At 43.0% G+C, this 18563-nt stretch overlaps 3 protein-coding genes across 4 annotated transcripts; 1 reads left to right on the plus strand and 2 right to left on the minus strand.

Moving 5' to 3' along the window:
* Positions 1-3711: 3711 nt before the first annotated feature.
* On the plus strand, positions 3712-4041 carry LOC135495033 (uncharacterized). The gene has a single exon (XM_064783431.1). It carries the CDS (start codon positions 3712-3714, stop codon positions 4039-4041), a length of 330 nt encoding a protein of 109 aa, XP_064639501.1.
* A 1780-nt stretch (positions 4042-5821) lies between these two features.
* Positions 5822-10320, minus strand: LOC135494620 (holothin acyltransferase-like). Its single transcript, XM_064782758.1, has 4 exons — positions 10108-10320; positions 8602-8774; positions 7532-7618; positions 5822-7328 (listed from the first exon to the last, which is right to left on the minus strand). Exons 1-4 carry the CDS (start codon positions 10125-10127, stop codon positions 6709-6711), a joined length of 900 nt encoding a protein of 299 aa, XP_064638828.1. The 5' UTR covers positions 10128-10320; the 3' UTR covers positions 5822-6708.
* An 810-nt stretch (positions 10321-11130) lies between these two features.
* Positions 11131-18515, minus strand: LOC135494716 (uncharacterized). Of its 2 annotated transcripts, XM_064782957.1 has the most exons (14): positions 18270-18515; positions 17418-17902; positions 16677-16788; positions 16103-16277; positions 15828-15891; positions 15302-15437; positions 14850-15038; positions 14538-14648; positions 14241-14314; positions 13576-13858; positions 13068-13201; positions 12566-12736; positions 12070-12198; positions 11131-11728 (listed from the first exon to the last, which is right to left on the minus strand). In XM_064782957.1, exons 1-14 carry the CDS (start codon positions 18415-18417, stop codon positions 11615-11617), a joined length of 2325 nt encoding a protein of 774 aa, XP_064639027.1. In that variant the 5' UTR covers positions 18418-18515; the 3' UTR covers positions 11131-11614. The 2 variants fall into 2 exon arrangements, with proteins under 2 accessions (XP_064639027.1, XP_064639028.1); XM_064782958.1 differs by lacking the exon at positions 14538-14648.
* Positions 18516-18563: the final 48 nt, after the last annotated feature.

An 18563-nucleotide genomic window follows, 5' to 3' on the forward strand; every position in this document is an offset into this window, starting at 1 on the left:
ATTGCTTGGACCTACATCAAACCTAACACTACATGACACAATACCATGCTCTTTATCCATCTTTCCTCCACATGAGGTGAGCACAATGGCCCTGGCCATTTCATTTTAATATCGGCCGGTATCCGGGATCGCATGGCGCTTAGCCAAAACTAATTTTGGCACCAACGACGTACATGTTGTGCTTCGCGACAGCTATACTCTAACCTCTCATGCCATCTTGATATACAATTCAAATTCAAATTCAAAATTGTTTATTGTGACCTTATAAAAATGTTTTACATAGGTTGAAAAGACAAGACACTTAGATGGCTAAGCACCGTCATAAGAAAGGGTTCTTATCCCAGATAAGACAATCCGGGATAGAGATCACTTCAAGATGGGGCTATACCTGCATCCATCCGAAAGGATCTGCATTATATTTTCTGACTATGTTCAGTATTTTTCGGACCATTGATTATCTGATTCATGCAATTCATGGCGTTTTGCCAGAGGCTAAAGTATCTAGAACGGCACTCTCCGAAACATCATCCCTGACATTTAAACTGTAAAAGGGGTCATTGATAAACACCTCTCACAGCACGGATTTCAGATTTCTTTTTTTGGTCTTTTATGCGGGAGGAACCATCCGGCCTTTCAATGACAAGCCAAAATGGGAGAAAAGGCGTGCTGCATGCTGCACCTGTCGGAATTAGCCGGCCTGTAGCCGTCAGTGAAATCGCACTCCAGGGCATCATTCTAGATTTCAAAATTTATATGGGCCATCTACTATCTACTCGGATTTCCCGGCGTCCAATTTTTACCAGGAAGAATCGCACTAGGTTATGCCATGGAGGTATAAATAATCTTATTTATACCTCCATGGTCAGTCGTATCCTCCTCCCCTCGCACACGTTACTGAGCTCGGCAATCTTGACACTAGAGACGCTGATTTCGTTCCCAACAACTTTTTTATATCGCGGGTCGATGGTGCCGAGTGTTGGCCTAGTCTGACTCTGAGATTGTGGGTATAGAATGGGCCGAACATGATATGAGAAAGCGAAACCACTCCAAGATATAGATTAGAATATAAGTAATCTATTACCAAAGGCCCATAGGACAATAGTACACAGATATACAATACCGGTGTAAAAAGAATGGACGTCCTAGGAATGCAGGACCCCATACAATAGCTGTGTATTGTCAACAAATGTGGTTAATGGTTTGGTTTAGCTACATAATCTTCAACAAAGGAGCTCGGCGACTCTATTCGGACTTAGGACTCCGGGGGGGGGGGGGGACTTGCATTTCTTTCACACAGTATACAATAAAGGCTCTCTAATGAACTTGATCGAATCTGTGGTCGTGGCCAATTTCAGTCCGGTTACACTACACTCATCCTGAGGAAATCATGGGTTAATGTTCGCTTTCCCAACCCTGCACACAGTCGGCCTCAGGATGCACTACACTATGCGATTGGTCATACACTGCTGCAAGTGGCTGATACCATTGCAACAGTACTTTGAAGCTAATATACTGGCAGAGAGAATATCTTTAAATAATATGTCTGCTTATTGGAGAATGCCTGGCTAGGATCCTATTCCCCCATGCTCCCATAATGGGATTCCCGCGCACTATTGTTGCTAACCGCCAACACTTGCGCTGAATAAATTACAGATAAAGCCCCCTTCACTCCAATGCATACGAATTGCGTAACATTGGAAGATACTATTTTACATGTGGATCGGGGATCAATCAGGCTTTTTGGCTGGATTCAAGTTGAATTAATGACCCACTAGCTTGCCATCTGGACATGGCATTCGCCGAGGACATTCATTTAAGATTTTCATAAATGACCTAGAAAGTCTACTTGATGACTCTAGTGATCCTGTCTCCTTAAAAGATCTCAAGCTGCACTGCCTTATGTATGCTGACGATATTGTTATACTCTCAGAAACTGCCAGCGGTCTCCAAAAAGCTTTGAATGGCTTGAATAATTTCTGCTCCTCTTGGGGTATGACTATAAATGTTAAGAAGACAAAAGTTCTCATATTTAATAAGGCAGGAAGAATTGATAAATCTGTCTTCATGATTGGTCAACACCAGCTGGAAAATGTTGGTAAATACAAATATCTTGGTATTACTTTTCAAGCCTCCGGCGTTTTTGCTGAGGCAAAGCGTGATCTTCATAACAAAGCCCTTAAAGCTTTTTTTAAATTAAGGCGTATCTTTAGCTCTCAGCTTCCAAATGTCTCAACCTTACTCCATATATTTGACCACACTATACAGCCAATACTTTTATATGGCAGTGATATTTGGGGATGTTTTAACCCTATGTCCTCAAAAGTTAAAAGAGAGAGAGAATTTAAGATTGATAAGGGATTCGAAAATCTCCCCTGTGAGAACCTTCACATGAAGTTCTGTAAATATGTACTGGGTGTTAACACAAATGCCACAAATCTGGCCGTGTATGGCGAGTTGGGCAGACATCCACTGTATTTAATGATAGCCAAATCTATGTTCTCTTTCTGGCTAAGGCTTGAATCCTTGTCTCTCAACACAGTGGATGGGGAAATTAGTTCGAAGTCTATTTTAACCAGTGCCTTACAAGTTAGTAAGGATCTAGACAACAAAGGAAAACAGTCTTGGTTTTCTTGTATAAAATTTATTTGTGGTTGTCTGAATCTGGATGCAAACAATGCTGAAAGTGTTTCAACCTCCAGTCTTGTTCATAAATTAGGTGAAGAATTTTACAGAAAGTGGAAGCTAGAAATTTGGGATGATTCTCGGAATCCAAATGCTAAAAACAAATTACGCACTTATAGGTCCTTCAAAACGCAACACTGCTGTGAGAAATATCTGACTTCAATTTCAAGTTTTTCTTTAAGAAGATCCCTTTGTTGTTTCCGCATTAGCTGTCACGATCTAGCCATTGAAAGAGGTAGATACAAAAAACTTAAAGTTGAAGAGAGGGTGTGTTCTTGTGATGGGACTTCAATAGAAGACGAGGTTCACTTTCTAACTGCCTGCCCAAAATATGATGCTTCAAGGAACGATTTTTTCTCAGTTATCAATGAGAACAACATCAACTTTTCAGGTCTCTCACCAGGAAATAAGTTTATCTGGCTTCTTTCAAATGAGGACCCTGGAATTTGTCAGAAGCTATCATCATTTTTACAGAAATGCTTTTCTGATCGCATAAAATAAGGACCTCCTCTCTCCCACCTACTAGTATCTACTCCAGGTTTGACCCCGGTAGTAGACTTTATATTGTTACTTTTGTCATGTATCCTTTGTATGTCTTATGTACTTTCAATCAAAATCATTGTATTTCTATTGTACCATGTGTACCTTTGCCCTCCGGGCCTTTTGATTAATAAACTAATTTGAATTTGAATTTGATCCCGACAGGTAGGCACAATCTGGACTCCTATGCAGTCCATTACGTCATCCTGATCATCCTTCAATTTGACAGGACGAGGCCGGTCCACTGCGTCCGGAGTGTTGCACACTCAACCTTCGGACACTTCCTGGTACAACCCGTAAATAATGGACTTGACCCCGGACGTCACAACTTAAAGCCGCTTTCTTACATAAGACTTTATCTGCGATAACGATATCCGGGTATGTGATATCTATCTCTGCTGTACATGTACACCATTACGTTGCGAGGGGCGTGAACGCGTGGAATACAGATTTGAAAAGGAGCGGTCGAGCCGAATATTCAAAAACAAAATGTCTGGAGAATGGAGTAACGGTCTCTGCGGATGTTTCAGCAACATCACGCTTTGTCTTGTAAGCTACGTCGCACCGTGTTACACCGCTGGTAAGAATGCCGAATCTGTAGGAGATGACTGCCTGCTGTGTGGTTTGGTGGTGATGGTGCCCATCGCCAATATCTACTTCCCCGCGACCATCCGAGGGAAGATCAGGGAGCAGAAGGGGATCGCAGGAAGCCTCGTAAACGACTTGCTAATGCACTGCTGTTGCGCTCTTTGCGCCATCGTCCAGGAAGCCAACGAGATGAAGAGTACCCAGTTCAACCAAGCCATTGATCGGCAGTAAACTGTAAGCTAGCAATATTTCTACCCTAGATCTATCACCATCATTATTTCATCGTGACTATGCATGGATAACTTCAATTCCTTGGACTATGGCACCAGCATCGTTGATCATTATTATAGGGCTATTTTCACATCTATACTGGTATTAATCGATGGTTGCACGAAACTCGAAACGAACAATGAATTCATCTTTCGGATATGAACGTTGTTGCCGGAATGAGGCTCCAATCTAAGCAACTTGCGGAACCATTCTGTGGAGAAACAAACGTGGAGAAAGGGAGTGAGATGGATCGAGATTCGAACATGCAAAGAGTACAAGTTAAACGTGTATTTCGGATGTTGGTTCAATGTGAATATGGTCACATCGGCGGTGTATTTTCGCGGAGGAACATCCAGTGAGGACCTGGCCATAAACGAGTTTATTAGACGCCTCGGGTTTTTTCTGACCATGAGCTCTTTTCTAGGTGAAAACTGCGCGTTTTTCGCAGGCAGATTTGCATTGTGCGAGTTCCTGGCCCTGTTGTGTTGCATGCGTTCCGTGTTGGCCCTGGGCTGAAGAAGAAATAATGGGGTCGCCTGACTGCACACATTCTTCCACGTCTGTTAGCTCGAGGTCGATGGCGAAGATCTATTGTGTCCAGTTGTGCGGTCTTCGAGATTTTCTGCCCATGACCCAGTTGACGTAACATTATCAAACAAAAGAAAACCATTATATCATTATCATTATCCCAAGCATGAGAAATGCCGAGAAGGAATACAAGACTTTGGTCGTACATTCTCAGTGCGATTAATACTTGATTTCGATAAGGTCGCCCGCTGTTATGTATTTTTGGTCTGGTTATCTCCTTAGTTCGGTTTGGTTCGATAAGTTGGTCTAAAGTCTTTAACAATTCTTGGTTATCTCAAGTAATGTGTAGTCTAGACTAGATATATTTAGCTTACAGGCGTACAAACATGCCTGCGACCTCCACATGTACATGTACATGTACAGTGTAGATAGTAACAAACGATCTGGGTGTGTCGAGATGTTTACACATACTTGAGATAACCAAGAAATACTGTAAACTCGGTCAAGAGCCGGCTTTCGAAAACATCACAGTGCCAATCATTCTGTATTGATGAGGCTATCATTTCATGGAGTAGCAGAGCAGTTGCTTACTCCTTGATAGACGACTCCTTGGCGGGTTTACAGTACAAGCAACACTACCGCGTCTTCCATTAAATTTGCCAGGGAACTTCCAGTGGTATAGCGTGGCCCTACATACAGCAGCACCAGGCTGCAACATGGTATTCGTTATATATGCCTCATAAGCATTCTAACTATCCTGGTTGATTAACTTCGTTAGTCTCAGCTATCCCCATCTTTAATATAATTTGCATAGCACTCATGTAACCTACAGTTCGGTATACCGACGTAATACACTAACCAGTTGTAGATGATAATGATTATGGATTGTTGTTGCAGTGTATTCTGCAACCTGATTACTCGTACTTTTTATCCTCTGTATTGCTTGTTATGTAACATCACAGTAGATTAACACAATGTTAAAATCTCTCGGGTACAACTGTCAACTCGTCAGGGGCCGTCACTAGGTCCTTTCGCCAACATCCGACCTTAGAGTAACTGCTATGACTCTCTGATCTGCGCGAAGAGTCATGGATACCCGGTAAAAATTGTTATATTTTTGGTGCTTACCATCTTTTTCTACACAGTCTGGCTTTTCCACGAGAAATACGATTCTGTATAATAATGTACAGAGTATAAAATTAAAAATAAAATGTTTCATGAAATGTGTAAAACACTATTTTTGATTTGGAATACCATAGTGTATTCATCTTGTACATGACTCAATAAAGTGTCAGAGAACTATCTGCGTGTATTCTTGATTTCTGTTCATCCTGACGTCAGAAGAGGCCAGACCCTATTTGGCAGAATGGAAGAATGAAACCTCGTTCGCTATTGTTGAAGGTTGTTTTCCATTCTGCGAAATATCATTAGCTATCAGTACAGTTAAAGCGAACTGGAACCGCCGAGCGATTTATTCAACTTTTCGACTTTGACCGCCCGAGAAAGTCGAGTTCAGATTTGTAGCTCCGCCCCCAGTGCCCGAGCATGCGCAGTTCAATTTGTTATTATTGAGAATCATGTGAGAATCACGTGAGTCATGCGATCTTTCATTCATGAATTTTTGTAGTAAATTCCATAGTAGTGACGTCACTGAATGATTGACAGCTAGGCGCCATGTTTCATTCATGCCTCGCTCTGATCACCCGATACGCGGGAATGAAAACGAGGTCATACGAACTGGCTTGGCGGTTCCAGTTCGCTTTAAGTTTCGTTTAGCCTGGCGTCAGTCTCGCTTTTGTTGGGATCTTTATGCCAGAATCACCTCTTTCCTATATAGGGTAAAGTGAGGCATTCTAGACGTTAGAGTGACGACTTGGGAACAAGATTGATGGGCGCAGTCCCCTGAATTTATTTCACAGTAATTATTGCAAAATACATTGGGTATAAAAGTACCACGATACTACTCTACAACATATTATACATGGTATATGCATATTGCAGGCCGCGACAGGGTGTAGTGGAATCCGTTGCTGATGACTCAAAACTTGGTAATGTCCTTCGATTGCCGCACACAAAACATGGGACGCGGGGACTATGGATCTACAACATGGTCGTGTCCAGGTTGGATACCCCGTAAACCTTTTGCAACGGCAACTCGACATCCCATTTCGTATACTGACGAACGATGGGGTCAAGGGCTAGCACCATGTTTTCCGATTGCACAATCTCCATAGCGTCTCTGTTATCTTCCGGTACGTAGAGTGCCACATCACTTCCGGTCGGAAGCAACTTCACCAAACTTTCAATCAAGATCAGCGCAGCATCCTGCGTGTCGGCATAGAGTGGGGCAAGACGGTAGCCCTTGGTGGCAGAACTAAGTAATCCATACCCCACAACTTTCCCATCAACGAATGCAACATGAGTTGTCACATTCCTCCTCCCAAGCCACGCCCGTAGGAATTTCTCCCGCGGGAACACATGCACCCCTTTATCATATTCAAGAACCTGGTCAAATATCTTGTCGGACAGTCCACATATCTGAATTATTCCCGGATTGTTCGGCTTCAGGGCGAATGAGAATGTCCCGTGGTAGTATTTGATTTTCCAAGTGGTGTGTTTATACCCCATCTTGATATTTGGCTGGACCCTCTCTGCTACAGCGTTGATGCCGAAGTTTCTTTCGCCGATCCGGCGGGAACGTTCCTTGAAAAGTTTCAGACCTAGAAAAAGGAGTCTAAAGGTAACGCATACTTCTAAGACGGACACCAGAAGAAAGAGAACGGAGATGTCCAGTGTCTCAACAATCCTTGTATATATGAGGTTGGTAATTTAAATTACTTAGGAAATGGGGCTGGGGGTTGGATTACTCGGATTAAAATTAACTAGACTTCGTCCTCGCTATGATAATTGCAGTGGTACACACCTGTCCCTTTCCCTCTGAGGGCTTCATCTACAAGTGCAAACCCGCCAAACGTCTGCTCGCCACCAATATGCACGTAAAAGATGCATCCTGCATGTGTGGAAGAAGGAGAATGATAATAAGCATGTTTCACGAGCTTTCGAAGAGCTACGAACGACGTAGTACTATTTTGTTAAGTACAACTGTAGGTAAATGCATCGATGCTTCTGAACACTTGCATTATTACTCCTACCAGGGATAAAAAAACGATTTACGAGTGTCCTCACGTATTCACAGAACTACATATCGGTTTGTGTCACCACCTAGATCCAGTGTATACTCCGGTGATAGAAAAGGCAATTCCTTCCGACGAAATGGATTTCCGCTGCAAGGTCTTCGGTTTCTTTCTACATTACACATCGCCCATAGATGACGCTCAGCTCCTAACTCCATTTTTCAAAGCAAAAAAAAACTAATCTAAATATCGGTTTTTTGGAGCGCTTATAAACTTCGAGTAATGAAAGCAGTAATGAAGTTAATCAGAGGTTTCACCAAACTGACCACTTTCTCATGAACTCTCACATTATGTTACACACAACTCAATAATTAATTTAACGACCACCTATGCAATTATTCTTTGCACCTGCTATTTTCAATATAATAGTACTCTGCCTCTCGATATTTTGTATACGACATACATTAGGAGTAAAAAACAACCGCCTGATCACACGATAGTTGTGAACTAGTCTGCAGTGTTTACTTTCTGAAGCACATGCCTACATTTAACCCTTTCAAATACAATCTTGTCGTTAACTGACTGCCACGGGCTTATGTCCCCCATCCCTTTCCTCACACCAAATCAGATCACGAGTCAGGAACGAGTTGAAATATCAGGAACCAACAGCGATGTACTCGCGAACGCCCGCAGTCGATTTCAGGCCTTCGCACTTCGCACTTCGCAGGACACCTCCTCGCGTGCCTGGTCATCAACAGGCGAAATCGCTCGGACAGTGTCTCTCCTCGCCAACGCCTCGAAGGCCACTGTCTCCCTTCGACTGACTGACAGGCCCGCTCATTTAAAAAGAAATACCTACCTATCATTTTCCCGTCGAACTCTGCAACGAGAAACCCGTCTGATAGTACATCGCAGTACAACTGTATATCTTGAAGGGCTTCATTCCATTGAACAGACTCCGTCCATTCCCATATCTGCCGCGCATCCACCGATCGGGCGTTACGGATTGTGACCTTCGAGAGGTCAAACGACCTGAAGAAAAATAACAGAAAGATGAACTGCGTGAACAAAAACAGAAGCGTCCATGTTTAAAAAAAGACCACCGCGCCCATGCTGACGAAATACGGATGTACATCCATGTTCGTGTGTGTGCACTGATAAGAACGAACCAGAAAGAAAAAAGATACAAGTTAGAATTATGGAAAATAAATGAGAAAAAAATCCCTTCCCCATCAACAACCTACACCGCTATTTGCGGGGAGGACAGCTCTATGACAGACTAATGGCTCTTGGCTCTTGGCTCTTAGTTTAGGGTGTCCCTGCCACGAGGCACATGCTTTGGTCTGCTGGATATCTTTCAGACAATGAGCGTTCCTTACCGCAGATAACTGATTGATCTTGTGTTCCTTCATAGTTGTTTTGTCAGTAATTACTCAATGCCTATTGATGACCTTGTAAATTTTACTGTAGAACTTAAGCGCATTTGCAGTCCTTTTCAACCGTGTTGTAAATACCGGTACTTGGAATGTTTTAGCTATTTATATAAGAGCTTTAGATAACAATGATTTATTCAAGAAATGTTTACAAGAGTTTTGTTGCTGTACGATCGAGGAGTTTAATGTTGTATCCACCTGCAACTGGGTCACCTGTTGTAGATGTCCCCTCTGCAGGCCTTGTTAGCAATATTGCTTTTTTATGTGACATGTCAAAGGTTCTTCCTGCTCAGCATGTTCACCCTGTGTTTTAACAATAAAATTCGAATAAATAAATAAATAAATGCATTTAACTTTATTATACTTCGTACGACATTAATGAATAAATTACCTGTTGAACAGCTGGGTGTATAAACCTTCCTGTGGAAACTTCAGGGATAAATGAATGCCGCATACAGTCATTCTTTAAACCAGGCATTTCGCCTAATCACACGACCACTATCACTGCGCCAGAGTATGGCATGCATCCAAACACTAATGACCATAATACGTTGCGCCCGGTACCCATTATAGGCGAATTGATTTGACCGAGATCGAATGAAATTTATCCTAACATGAAGAGATCACTGTCCGCCAAAAGCTTTTGATGAGCACGAAACAGGAACAAATCAGTTCCTCACTACAACAGACTGACCCGAGGAGATGAAAATTTCGTGGCAAAAGTCGTCGTCGGATGTCGTTTATCGTTGTTGTCATCGTCACAGAGGGCAGGCATATGATCAATCTAAGCGGATCGTCTGGGACCATCGTTTACTCAGTCCGCTAAACCAACAATCAGGTTATATTGCCATTGCCATTGCCATGCGTCGACTATACAGTAACAGTAATCTTATCTGGATCGAAATCATGAAAGACGAAACAAGCAGTCTTACCTAGGTAACTCCTGTGCCATGATAGCTCAATCAGCGGTTGAGCCGACCAATTGAACCTCTGCCTTTCGAGCAGTTTCTTAACATCCAAGCACTGCGCTCGATAGTCACGTCTCTGCAACAGTTTGAGAAGAACAGGCCGACGTTCACTGCAGCGATGTAAATGGCCCTCGTCAGCTATGATAAGTTCCAAAGGTCTATGGATCTATGCAATGGAACTATTACTCTGAGTGACCTAATTTACTACATGGGTCGATATTAGAGAGGTTAAGAGATCGTTCCGCTAATACTGGCGACATCGATGCCACAATTTTTAACGTTTAATCGTATCAAATAACATATTTTAGGTAGAGAAAACGAACGCTATTTCATGATTTCACCGCTTACGTTCTTCTTTGGCTCACCGCAGGGGAGTCTACACTTGGTCTAGGCCTAGACAATACAATACCGCAGTGTCCGTCGTCGTCGTCGTCCGTCGTTGTCAGTATCCCGTTTCAAAAACAGTGGGACGTTTCTTAACCGATAGAACTTTGTACATCGGACCCCCCAGGTCAGGCGACACTGAATTTCTGTCCGATCTGGTTCTCCACTTGGCCACTAGGGGGCCAAAACTGAAATGGTAAAAAGTGCAATATCTTGTTTATTAGAGACTTATTTTCGATACTATTTTTATGGTAGGTACTCCAAGCAAGGATACATCACATGTCATATGAGTTTTTGATTTGACCTTCTTTTCAAGGTCAAAGAGGTCAATGGCTAAAATTGGCCGTTTGAGTGTAACAATATCACGTTTCTTAACCACTGAAGCTGATTTGACCTATATACCATATATGAAGTATGTTTCTTAACATGGGGCAGCGGTAGCGCAGTGGAAGAGAGTCGGCCTCGTGATCAGGAGGTCGGGGGTTCGACTCACGGCCGAGTCACTGCTTAGTTCCCCTACTGGTCGAGTTCAACTGAGCACCTTCTGGTTGTATAAAAGACTCATATAAAAAACTCATTTTTTATTTATTTATTTATAACCAGCACTACACGGCATTCATAATTCCATTATATCAGAGGTGTACACGACCAGTGTACAGCATTTGTAATGAGGTCACAAATCTAATCATCCTGACACCTGTACATATACTCCACCGCTTGATATTTGTATTTGACGAAAGAGTAAAAAAGCCTGACCTGGATGAAATATTTATTGTCTGATAATCATTTCCATCGCACTCTTATCATTGCCCATGCCATACTAAACTTCCAGCGGTATTGCCTCCATAGCCTCCGGCGCGACGCGCGTTGTCTGGAAGCTGAGCAATGTCAAACCATTGAGGGTCAAGACGATATAGGGGTGTATACCAATACGCCCAGAAGAATGAATATTTCAAAAGGCTCCTTTCTGACATCCCTGAGTTGATACTCCATCATCGTCCATCGCTTCTCCGGCCCTACACACCAAGACGGAGCAGCGAACTTTAACCCCTGGCAGTTCTTCAGGAATCGTCAAGTCGAACATATATCACCTTTCTGATAAACTATCAGAACATGCTAGTGTTTGTCGAGCCGATTCTTTCTGTCGTCCGATCTCTTCACCGTCCAGTTCTCTCGTTTTCCCACCGTTAACCAGTATCACCTGCAAAGGAATTAGTTTGGGATATCAGTCTTACAAATCGTTTGATAGATAAAGTTGAGAAAGTGATGACATTACTGCTTGAATAAACCTGCTCCTCCTCAATTACCCTCTTAAACACCCAACAAAGACCCAACGGGCCAAATTCATAAAGGGCGTTAAAGGGTTAGACGTGTGTAACTTCTCCCTGATCAGTTTCAGGGCCTATTCATATTTAGTGAAGATTTACATGAAGGACCTGAATATGTCTATTCAGTAGTTAAACGCTGTTTTAAGCTAAACACCCTTTATAAATTTGGCTCGTTGTCCAGAGTGCGGAGCGGACACCGGGGGTAATCACGTACCCGGTTTGCAGTGTTGACCACGGCTGATTTACTTGACATGAAGATGACGATGCCACCTCTGGCAGTTACTGCTTGACCAACCGCAATCAGAATACTGTCTTCCATCGCCACGTCTAAATAACTCGTCGCCTGAAAGATTAATAACTGAAAACAGTTCGTGTCGGCTGGTGATAGATTCCATCTTGAAGCTTCAATGATTGCGGTGATTTCCTTTGAATTCCAAGTTCTATTCCAGTTTCAATACAAGAAGAGGAGACAGATATATAGAAGGTTTAGGCACAACCTACAAGCCGTCGTATATTTAAAGACAATTTACAATTCTTTCACCTGGCTAAGGCCAAAAGACTAGTATAAAAGGTGCAAAAACCGCACCTCTTACGCCATAGAAGTTTAAGGACCCACTCCCCCAGCGCTGGTGCCAGAATGTCAAACACAAAATAAAAACGTATGCTTAATCGGTGTACATGTATTTAGATTCCTAACACTAAACGCTTACTTCGTCCAGGATGAGAACTTTCGGCCTTGTCAGCAGGGCCCTGGCTATGGCAATTCTCTGTTTCTCCCCGCCAGAGAGAAGCATCCCTCTTTCACCAACAAACGTATCGTAGCCATCTTGGAAGGAATTGATGAAATCATGCGCCTGCGCGCAATGAGAGGCCTGCTCGATCTGGAAAAATGGCAAAATGGAAGTAAATTTTAAAATTTTGAGAATGCTATCAATTGGGACTGAGAGTGTTCTCAGGTCAAACCGTCTCAAACATTCATATGAATGACGTCATTGTAGAACTTAGCCGCGAATCGGGGGCACTTTTTATACCGGGATAAACCTCGTGTGGCAGCAGGCTTTTCCTTACACGTCCCCTCTCTTATAGGCCGCGCCTATTTGTACACGATGTAGAAGTGAAAAAGCTATGAATCTCAGGATGATAGCTGTGCATGTATACAGCTTCTTCTTGGAACTAGTAAATAAATATAAGCTGTTGTCACGGGTGCTGTACCTCTGCCATCGAGACATTCTCCATCCGGGTCATGTTCTCCCTGATCGTTCCACCGGACAACATGGACGATTGGTCAACAAGCGTCACGTGACGCCTTAGGTATCCTGAGTCGATGGTGTTGATGTCGATGTTATCTAAAATATAATTCATTCGGAGAACAAAGATGCCATCAACAGCTTGTCGCTGCGGAACTAAAAACCTTCAAATTACAAAAGTTGTAAATCAACCTCCCTACACATGACCGGAACTGTAATATATTATCGCTGCTTGGGAGAATGGTCGCTTGGAAATATGACACATTAGTTGAGAGCGATAACTGCGTGTAAAGGACATTATCAGAGCTACACAGATCACAGTGGTTTGTAGAATAGGAGGAAGCCAATACGCCGGCAGATAACTCTTTATCACACGAAGTCGTGCAAAGACTACGAAACCATGACTGCATGCATCACTGCGCCACTCGACTACAGACTAACGAATACATGTACATCAGCATTCAAATTATTACCTATCGTTATTTTACCAATGTCCGAGGAACACAGCCTCGGCATCAAACTCGCAATGGTTGATTTCCCGCCGCCAGAGGGACCGACCATAGCTACCACCTCCCCCTTTCGAAGAGTAAAGGAGACTCCATTTAAGACACCTCTCCCCGGTCTCGCGCAGTATGAATAGCGGACAGCCTGGAATGATATTTCCTCGAACGACATTTCTGATTGGATACTGCTTTCGTCGCTGTCCTCGACCTTCAAATCGATTATTTCTATCAATCGCAGCGATGCACCGTACGCCTAGAAAGAGAGAGATGGGGACGGGAAGATTTAAGTTGCATTTCAGGCTAACGTTAATTTGGCCTGATGTGATTTATTCCAACAATGGGACTCATTTTTTAACACTGCTATAAACGAGTGAGCAGCTTAAACCGCTGCTATGCGACAAAAGTTGCTCGATTGTGGTAATCATCGCAGGTGCCCGCGACCAGATTTGGTGATCTCATCAACCTGGGATCAATATCAAAAGACCAAGCGATTGCCAATTTTTCAGAGTTTTGCCTGCAGACGAGAGATCAAGTGCCGAAGGCATTGTTCGTGGACAGTGCTGCGTAAAATAATAACATTATAGGCGTCAGACGCCCCCTAAATTGCGAATGTAGGTCCAGGTCTCCATACCTACCTCCATAACTGATCCATAACTAACTTGTTGGTTGTTCATCACGGAAGAGATGTTGTGCACATACATTATCATCGCTGAAAACATGAAAATGGTCATACAAATAGTCATCAAATAGTCGTGCAAAATGGTCATGCGTGTTGGACCACCGACATTCTTTCAACCAGACTCTTACAAGTCTGTGGTTTGCCAAGCATAGATAAGGCTATGAAAAGCATGTAAATTGTGTAATAGTCAAGGCAAGCGTTTTTTCAGTGTGGCTATTATGCACTGACAGTGTTGGGCTTAGAAATTACTTACAAGTGAAGTCCCCGGGGGATATGTTCCCTGCATTGAGTAGAAGACCGCCGTAAAGCAACACAACCATCTCCGTCAAGTATCCGACACCATAATTCAGGCTGACACACAGACCTTCGAAGTAAAAGGAAGGAATGCTTCAGGAAATGACCAATATTACGGATTCCGGTCATTTTCACTCACCGGGCTTACGCTATAATCATTTTGGCGAGAGAGGTTGAATAACGGATTTTACGGAATCTTATTTTTATCGACAATGGCCTGATGGGGAAATTGCCAATCTGCAACCGCGACCTCGCCTGCCGCCGCCCTTACCTTTAACCACTGCCAACTTCCTCCCCACCAGATAACTCTGGCGTATATCCTCGCTGTACTCGTCTATCGACTGGCGCTCCTCTCCCAAGCATTTCACTGTCCAGACTGCATTGATATACACCTCCGCTGTCGCTACTGCTCTGGCCAATTTCGCCTGAAAACTGTGCCAAAGTTTCTTTTGCCATTTTCCTACAAAAAAAGACAACTTTGGATGGAGGTCGTCCAAAATCAAACCTGACACAGTTGCACTATTCTTAGTTCAAAGAATGCAAAGACTGCGCCATCGGTTGGTTACACTGGCTACCACGCACTGACCAATCACCAGCGTTCTTCGAGCATGGGATTTTAGACTTCCGTCTACAACAGAAGTCTTCGCTATCTCTTGCAGTGGTTGAAAATGGCAGACAAACTAGCAGACATCAGCAGCTGCGTAGGAGTGCACAAGGTCGTACCGTAGAGAGCGATATTGGTGATCCATAACGGGCTAGATGCGAGGAATAATCCAGTCATCTTTGGGTTGATGGCAAACATGTTATATAGAACTAATCCAATTTGAACTAAGCCAACGAAAAATTGGATGACATCACCCTGAAACCAAAAATGTTGGAACAGTTTAAAGTTTGATAGAATTACACGTTTTCTACTTTATTTTTACTTTTAAACTAAACTATCTAATTGTACATGTATATAATAAGCGCTCTTATACGTACCTTTGTCCCCAAAATAATTAAGAAACCGTTCTGTACAAACTAATGAGCGCACGTACCGCGCCTCAATTGGCCATTTCAGGCAAATTGAAAGTTACATGTACACAGAGTGACACTGGCCGGGCGTTGAAATCATGACCTTCCTATTATCACAAGTCGGTCGCTTCAAATGTGAGATGTGATGAGGTTGTCACAAAAATAATACTTAGTAAGATCAACACGGCCAAATAAGGAGTTTACGCCGCTCATGATTGGACGATTGAAAACTTACGTCATTGATGACTTTGTATATTCTGGCGATATCTCCAGACAATCTGCTGGCGAACTCCCCCGACCTGAGAGAAAAAAAGCACGGTGAAAGATTAATTGGTAAACTTTGGTGATACGGCTAAACACATTCTCCAAAGTAGCATATTCTCTCTTTCAGTATTGGCGGCGTCCAAATCACTGTGTGTCCTGCTAACGGAGGACTCAACTAAAGGCGATTTCACTGTAGAATTAATATCTACCAAGAACGTGACCATTAAAACTTTGATGAACTCTCACAGATTTTCATAGTAGAACTCCATTCCCTGCTTCATGAGTTTCTGGAAGGCCACCGTCCGCCATCTTGCCATGAGTTTCTGGGAAGCGAGATGGAAACAGAGGGATTTGATACCACTGCTCACAAAATGAGCGAGGCAGATTCCACCGAGGGTCAGCATCGTTGTCTTGAATTTGTCTGCGAAATGTCAAGAGTGAAAATGATTGTAACTTCACTCAGGATTTTAAGGTTTTGAAAAAGCTTGAAGATTTTTAAGTGGGCAAAATTTATAGGCAACCCCTACATGTTGTTCAAGTTTTGAGCTGCTGAAAAACCGCTTACCCCTTCGTCTTATTTCACTGAAAGACATGTTTAAACATGTTGAAAAGTCCCCCGAAAAAAACCCAGAGCAATGCAATTGTAATCTGCATGTACACTTATAAAGGTTTTTGAGCTTTTGAAAAACATTTTAGTCTTTTTCAGCCAAGATAAATATGCACCCCGGAGAGGTTTTTCCGAGAAATGAAAAACATCAGAAGGTCCTTGAGCCTGTTTTTCATTACCCTGAACAACCTCTAGGGAATGTTTGTAGCCTACCTAATGATTCTAAGGCATCATCCACCGCCCTGCCTGTATACTTAGGTTGCTGCGGACCGAGAATATTTGCAAATGTGTCGAAGATCGTGGCGACCACCAACAGCAGCCATTCCTGCAAAACAAATGTACATGTATAGCCATATACTCGACTTGGGTCTTTTCAAGGCAGACTTTAGGCCCGAGCCGAGTAGGTCAGATTAGGTTGCCGCCAATAAGGGGTCTCTGCTATCCAACAATACATATCGACTTGGAATTACATTTGTATTTGTAAAGATTGCCGGAATACGATATTAATATCAATACGAACGTTCGACCCGGGCATTCGACCTGATTTCATTCGATAGATTGTGCATGAATTTTAGTTGAATACTGCAATGTTAATGACGATTCATTGGCGGTGTGCGAAAGTATCAAATTCTCCGTCTGCTGTCTTTTTCCCAGATGTCGGCTGTAGCCAACGAAAATTTCGAGAGAATCAAATGGGGGCGGACCTTTTGACCAAACTTCGAGCACACTGAGTGTCACCAGTGGCCCATACGCAGCTTGGTTGTTGTACATATTGGGTTCACCAAAGCATTAGAATATAGGAAGTTCGGTCTATACAATATTGGGATCTTTGAGAAAATATCTCTCGCGCCCGGCAGATGAGAATAGTTCCACATCCGTCGGATAAAAAATTAACCTGTTCCTTTAAAAAACCGAATACTAATATTGTGACAGAAGAGGTTAGCATATACTTACATCCTTGAGCAGAAGAACAAATCGTATAAAGTTTGCCGTCTTTTTTTGTCGACTTTGAGGCCCTTCGTAACTAACAACATGTCGGATTCTCAGCAGTTGTAGTCTCTTCATAAAGTGGTGACTCCCCATTGCAAGTAGTAATTCCAAAGCAGCAAAGGTTACCGCAGAGACTAAAGATATATTGTACTGCAAATGCATTGTCACTGCACTGTTCAGATAATTGTGTAACACAAATGCCCCTTTTATGACGAAAAACATGAATGGTACCAAACAAAGCAGTAAGAGAAATATATGGTAGGCAAACTTTTTATTGGCTTTTTCAAAACAAAATGGTTGCTCTAATAAGACCATTGAAATCGTTTCGAGCTTCTCAAGAATTATAAAAATGGCGATGGTTTTGATGGTTGATATGGCAGCGACATCGAAAACGGAAGTGAGAAAGTTGTAACGGAGGATGCTTTCCTTCAGGTAGCTGCTTTCTCCACCTGGAATCACCAAAAGAACTAGAATTGTAGATGTGGAAGCATTTTGGCGCTTACTAACATCGCAACTCTAACGTCGGGAAAGAACGTGCCTCGGAAGGGATGCGAAACCACTAGCCCTCAGTAGGGAGTCCGCCGGACACTCTTAGACCGCTTCGCCACCGTGCTCCCGCCAGATTGTCCCTTGTGAGGGTACGGTAGCCGAATTTGCGTCCTTAGACTGACAAAAACGATGCAGCTCACTTAGGCTAAACCTGCAGCAAGCTAGGGCCCTGTGCAGGAAAACTGTTTGGTAGTGTCGTTGGAGCTGGTAATGGGTACTTTGACACGCCGCGATGCTTCTCAAGTATACATAACCCAGGGGACCTACCTGCTAGCCAAAGAACAACCACGGTGACCAAGTCCAGCAGCGCTAAACATCTCAAACCGGTCGTATATCGGACTAGCGGCAGTGTGTGGTATGTTTTCACCTCGGCATTTCTCAGTCCTCCGTTTATAAGAACGTTCTGGTCTTCCATATTTCCCTATTCTGCACGACAGCACTAGAACATAACTTTATAGCTACTAAGACATCCCATACCGATCGTGTGTCGGAATAGCGGCGATGCGTGAACAACATGTACATGTATATCCATTCATTCATATCATAGCTACTAGCATTCGT

This window comes from Lineus longissimus, chromosome 10, assembly GCF_910592395.1.
Source record: "Lineus longissimus chromosome 10, tnLinLong1.2, whole genome shotgun sequence".
Classification (NCBI taxonomy): Eukaryota; Metazoa; Nemertea; class Pilidiophora; order Heteronemertea; family Lineidae; genus Lineus; species Lineus longissimus.

Excerpts from the sequence above, each read along its gene's own strand:
- LOC135495033 (XM_064783431.1), top strand. The coding sequence starts at position 3,712 with ATGTCTGGAGAATGGAGTAACGGTCTCTGCGGATGTTTCAGCAACATC.
- LOC135494620 (XM_064782758.1), bottom strand. The coding sequence starts at position 10,127 with ATGGCACAGGAGTTACCTAG. Across the intron at positions 8,775-10,107 it reads ATGGCACAGGAGTTACCTAG|GTCGTTTGACCTCTCGAAGG; the intron begins GTAAGACTGCTT and ends ATTTTTCTTCAG. Across the intron at positions 7,619-8,601 it reads GTTCGACGGGAAAATGATAG|GATGCATCTTTTACGTGCAT; the intron begins GTAGGTATTTCT and ends CCACACATGCAG.
- LOC135494716 (XM_064782957.1), bottom strand. The coding sequence starts at position 18,417 with ATGGAAGACCAGAACGTTCTTATAAACGGAGGACTGAGAAATGCCGAG. Across the intron at positions 15,892-16,102 it reads GAGTTCTACTATGAAAATCT|GTCGGGGGAGTTCGCCAGCA; the intron begins GTGAGAGTTCAT and ends TTTTTCTCTCAG. Across the intron at positions 14,649-14,849 it reads GAAGTTGGCAGTGGTTAAAG|GTCTGTGTGTCAGCCTGAAT; the intron begins GTAAGGGCGGCG and ends TTTACTTCGAAG.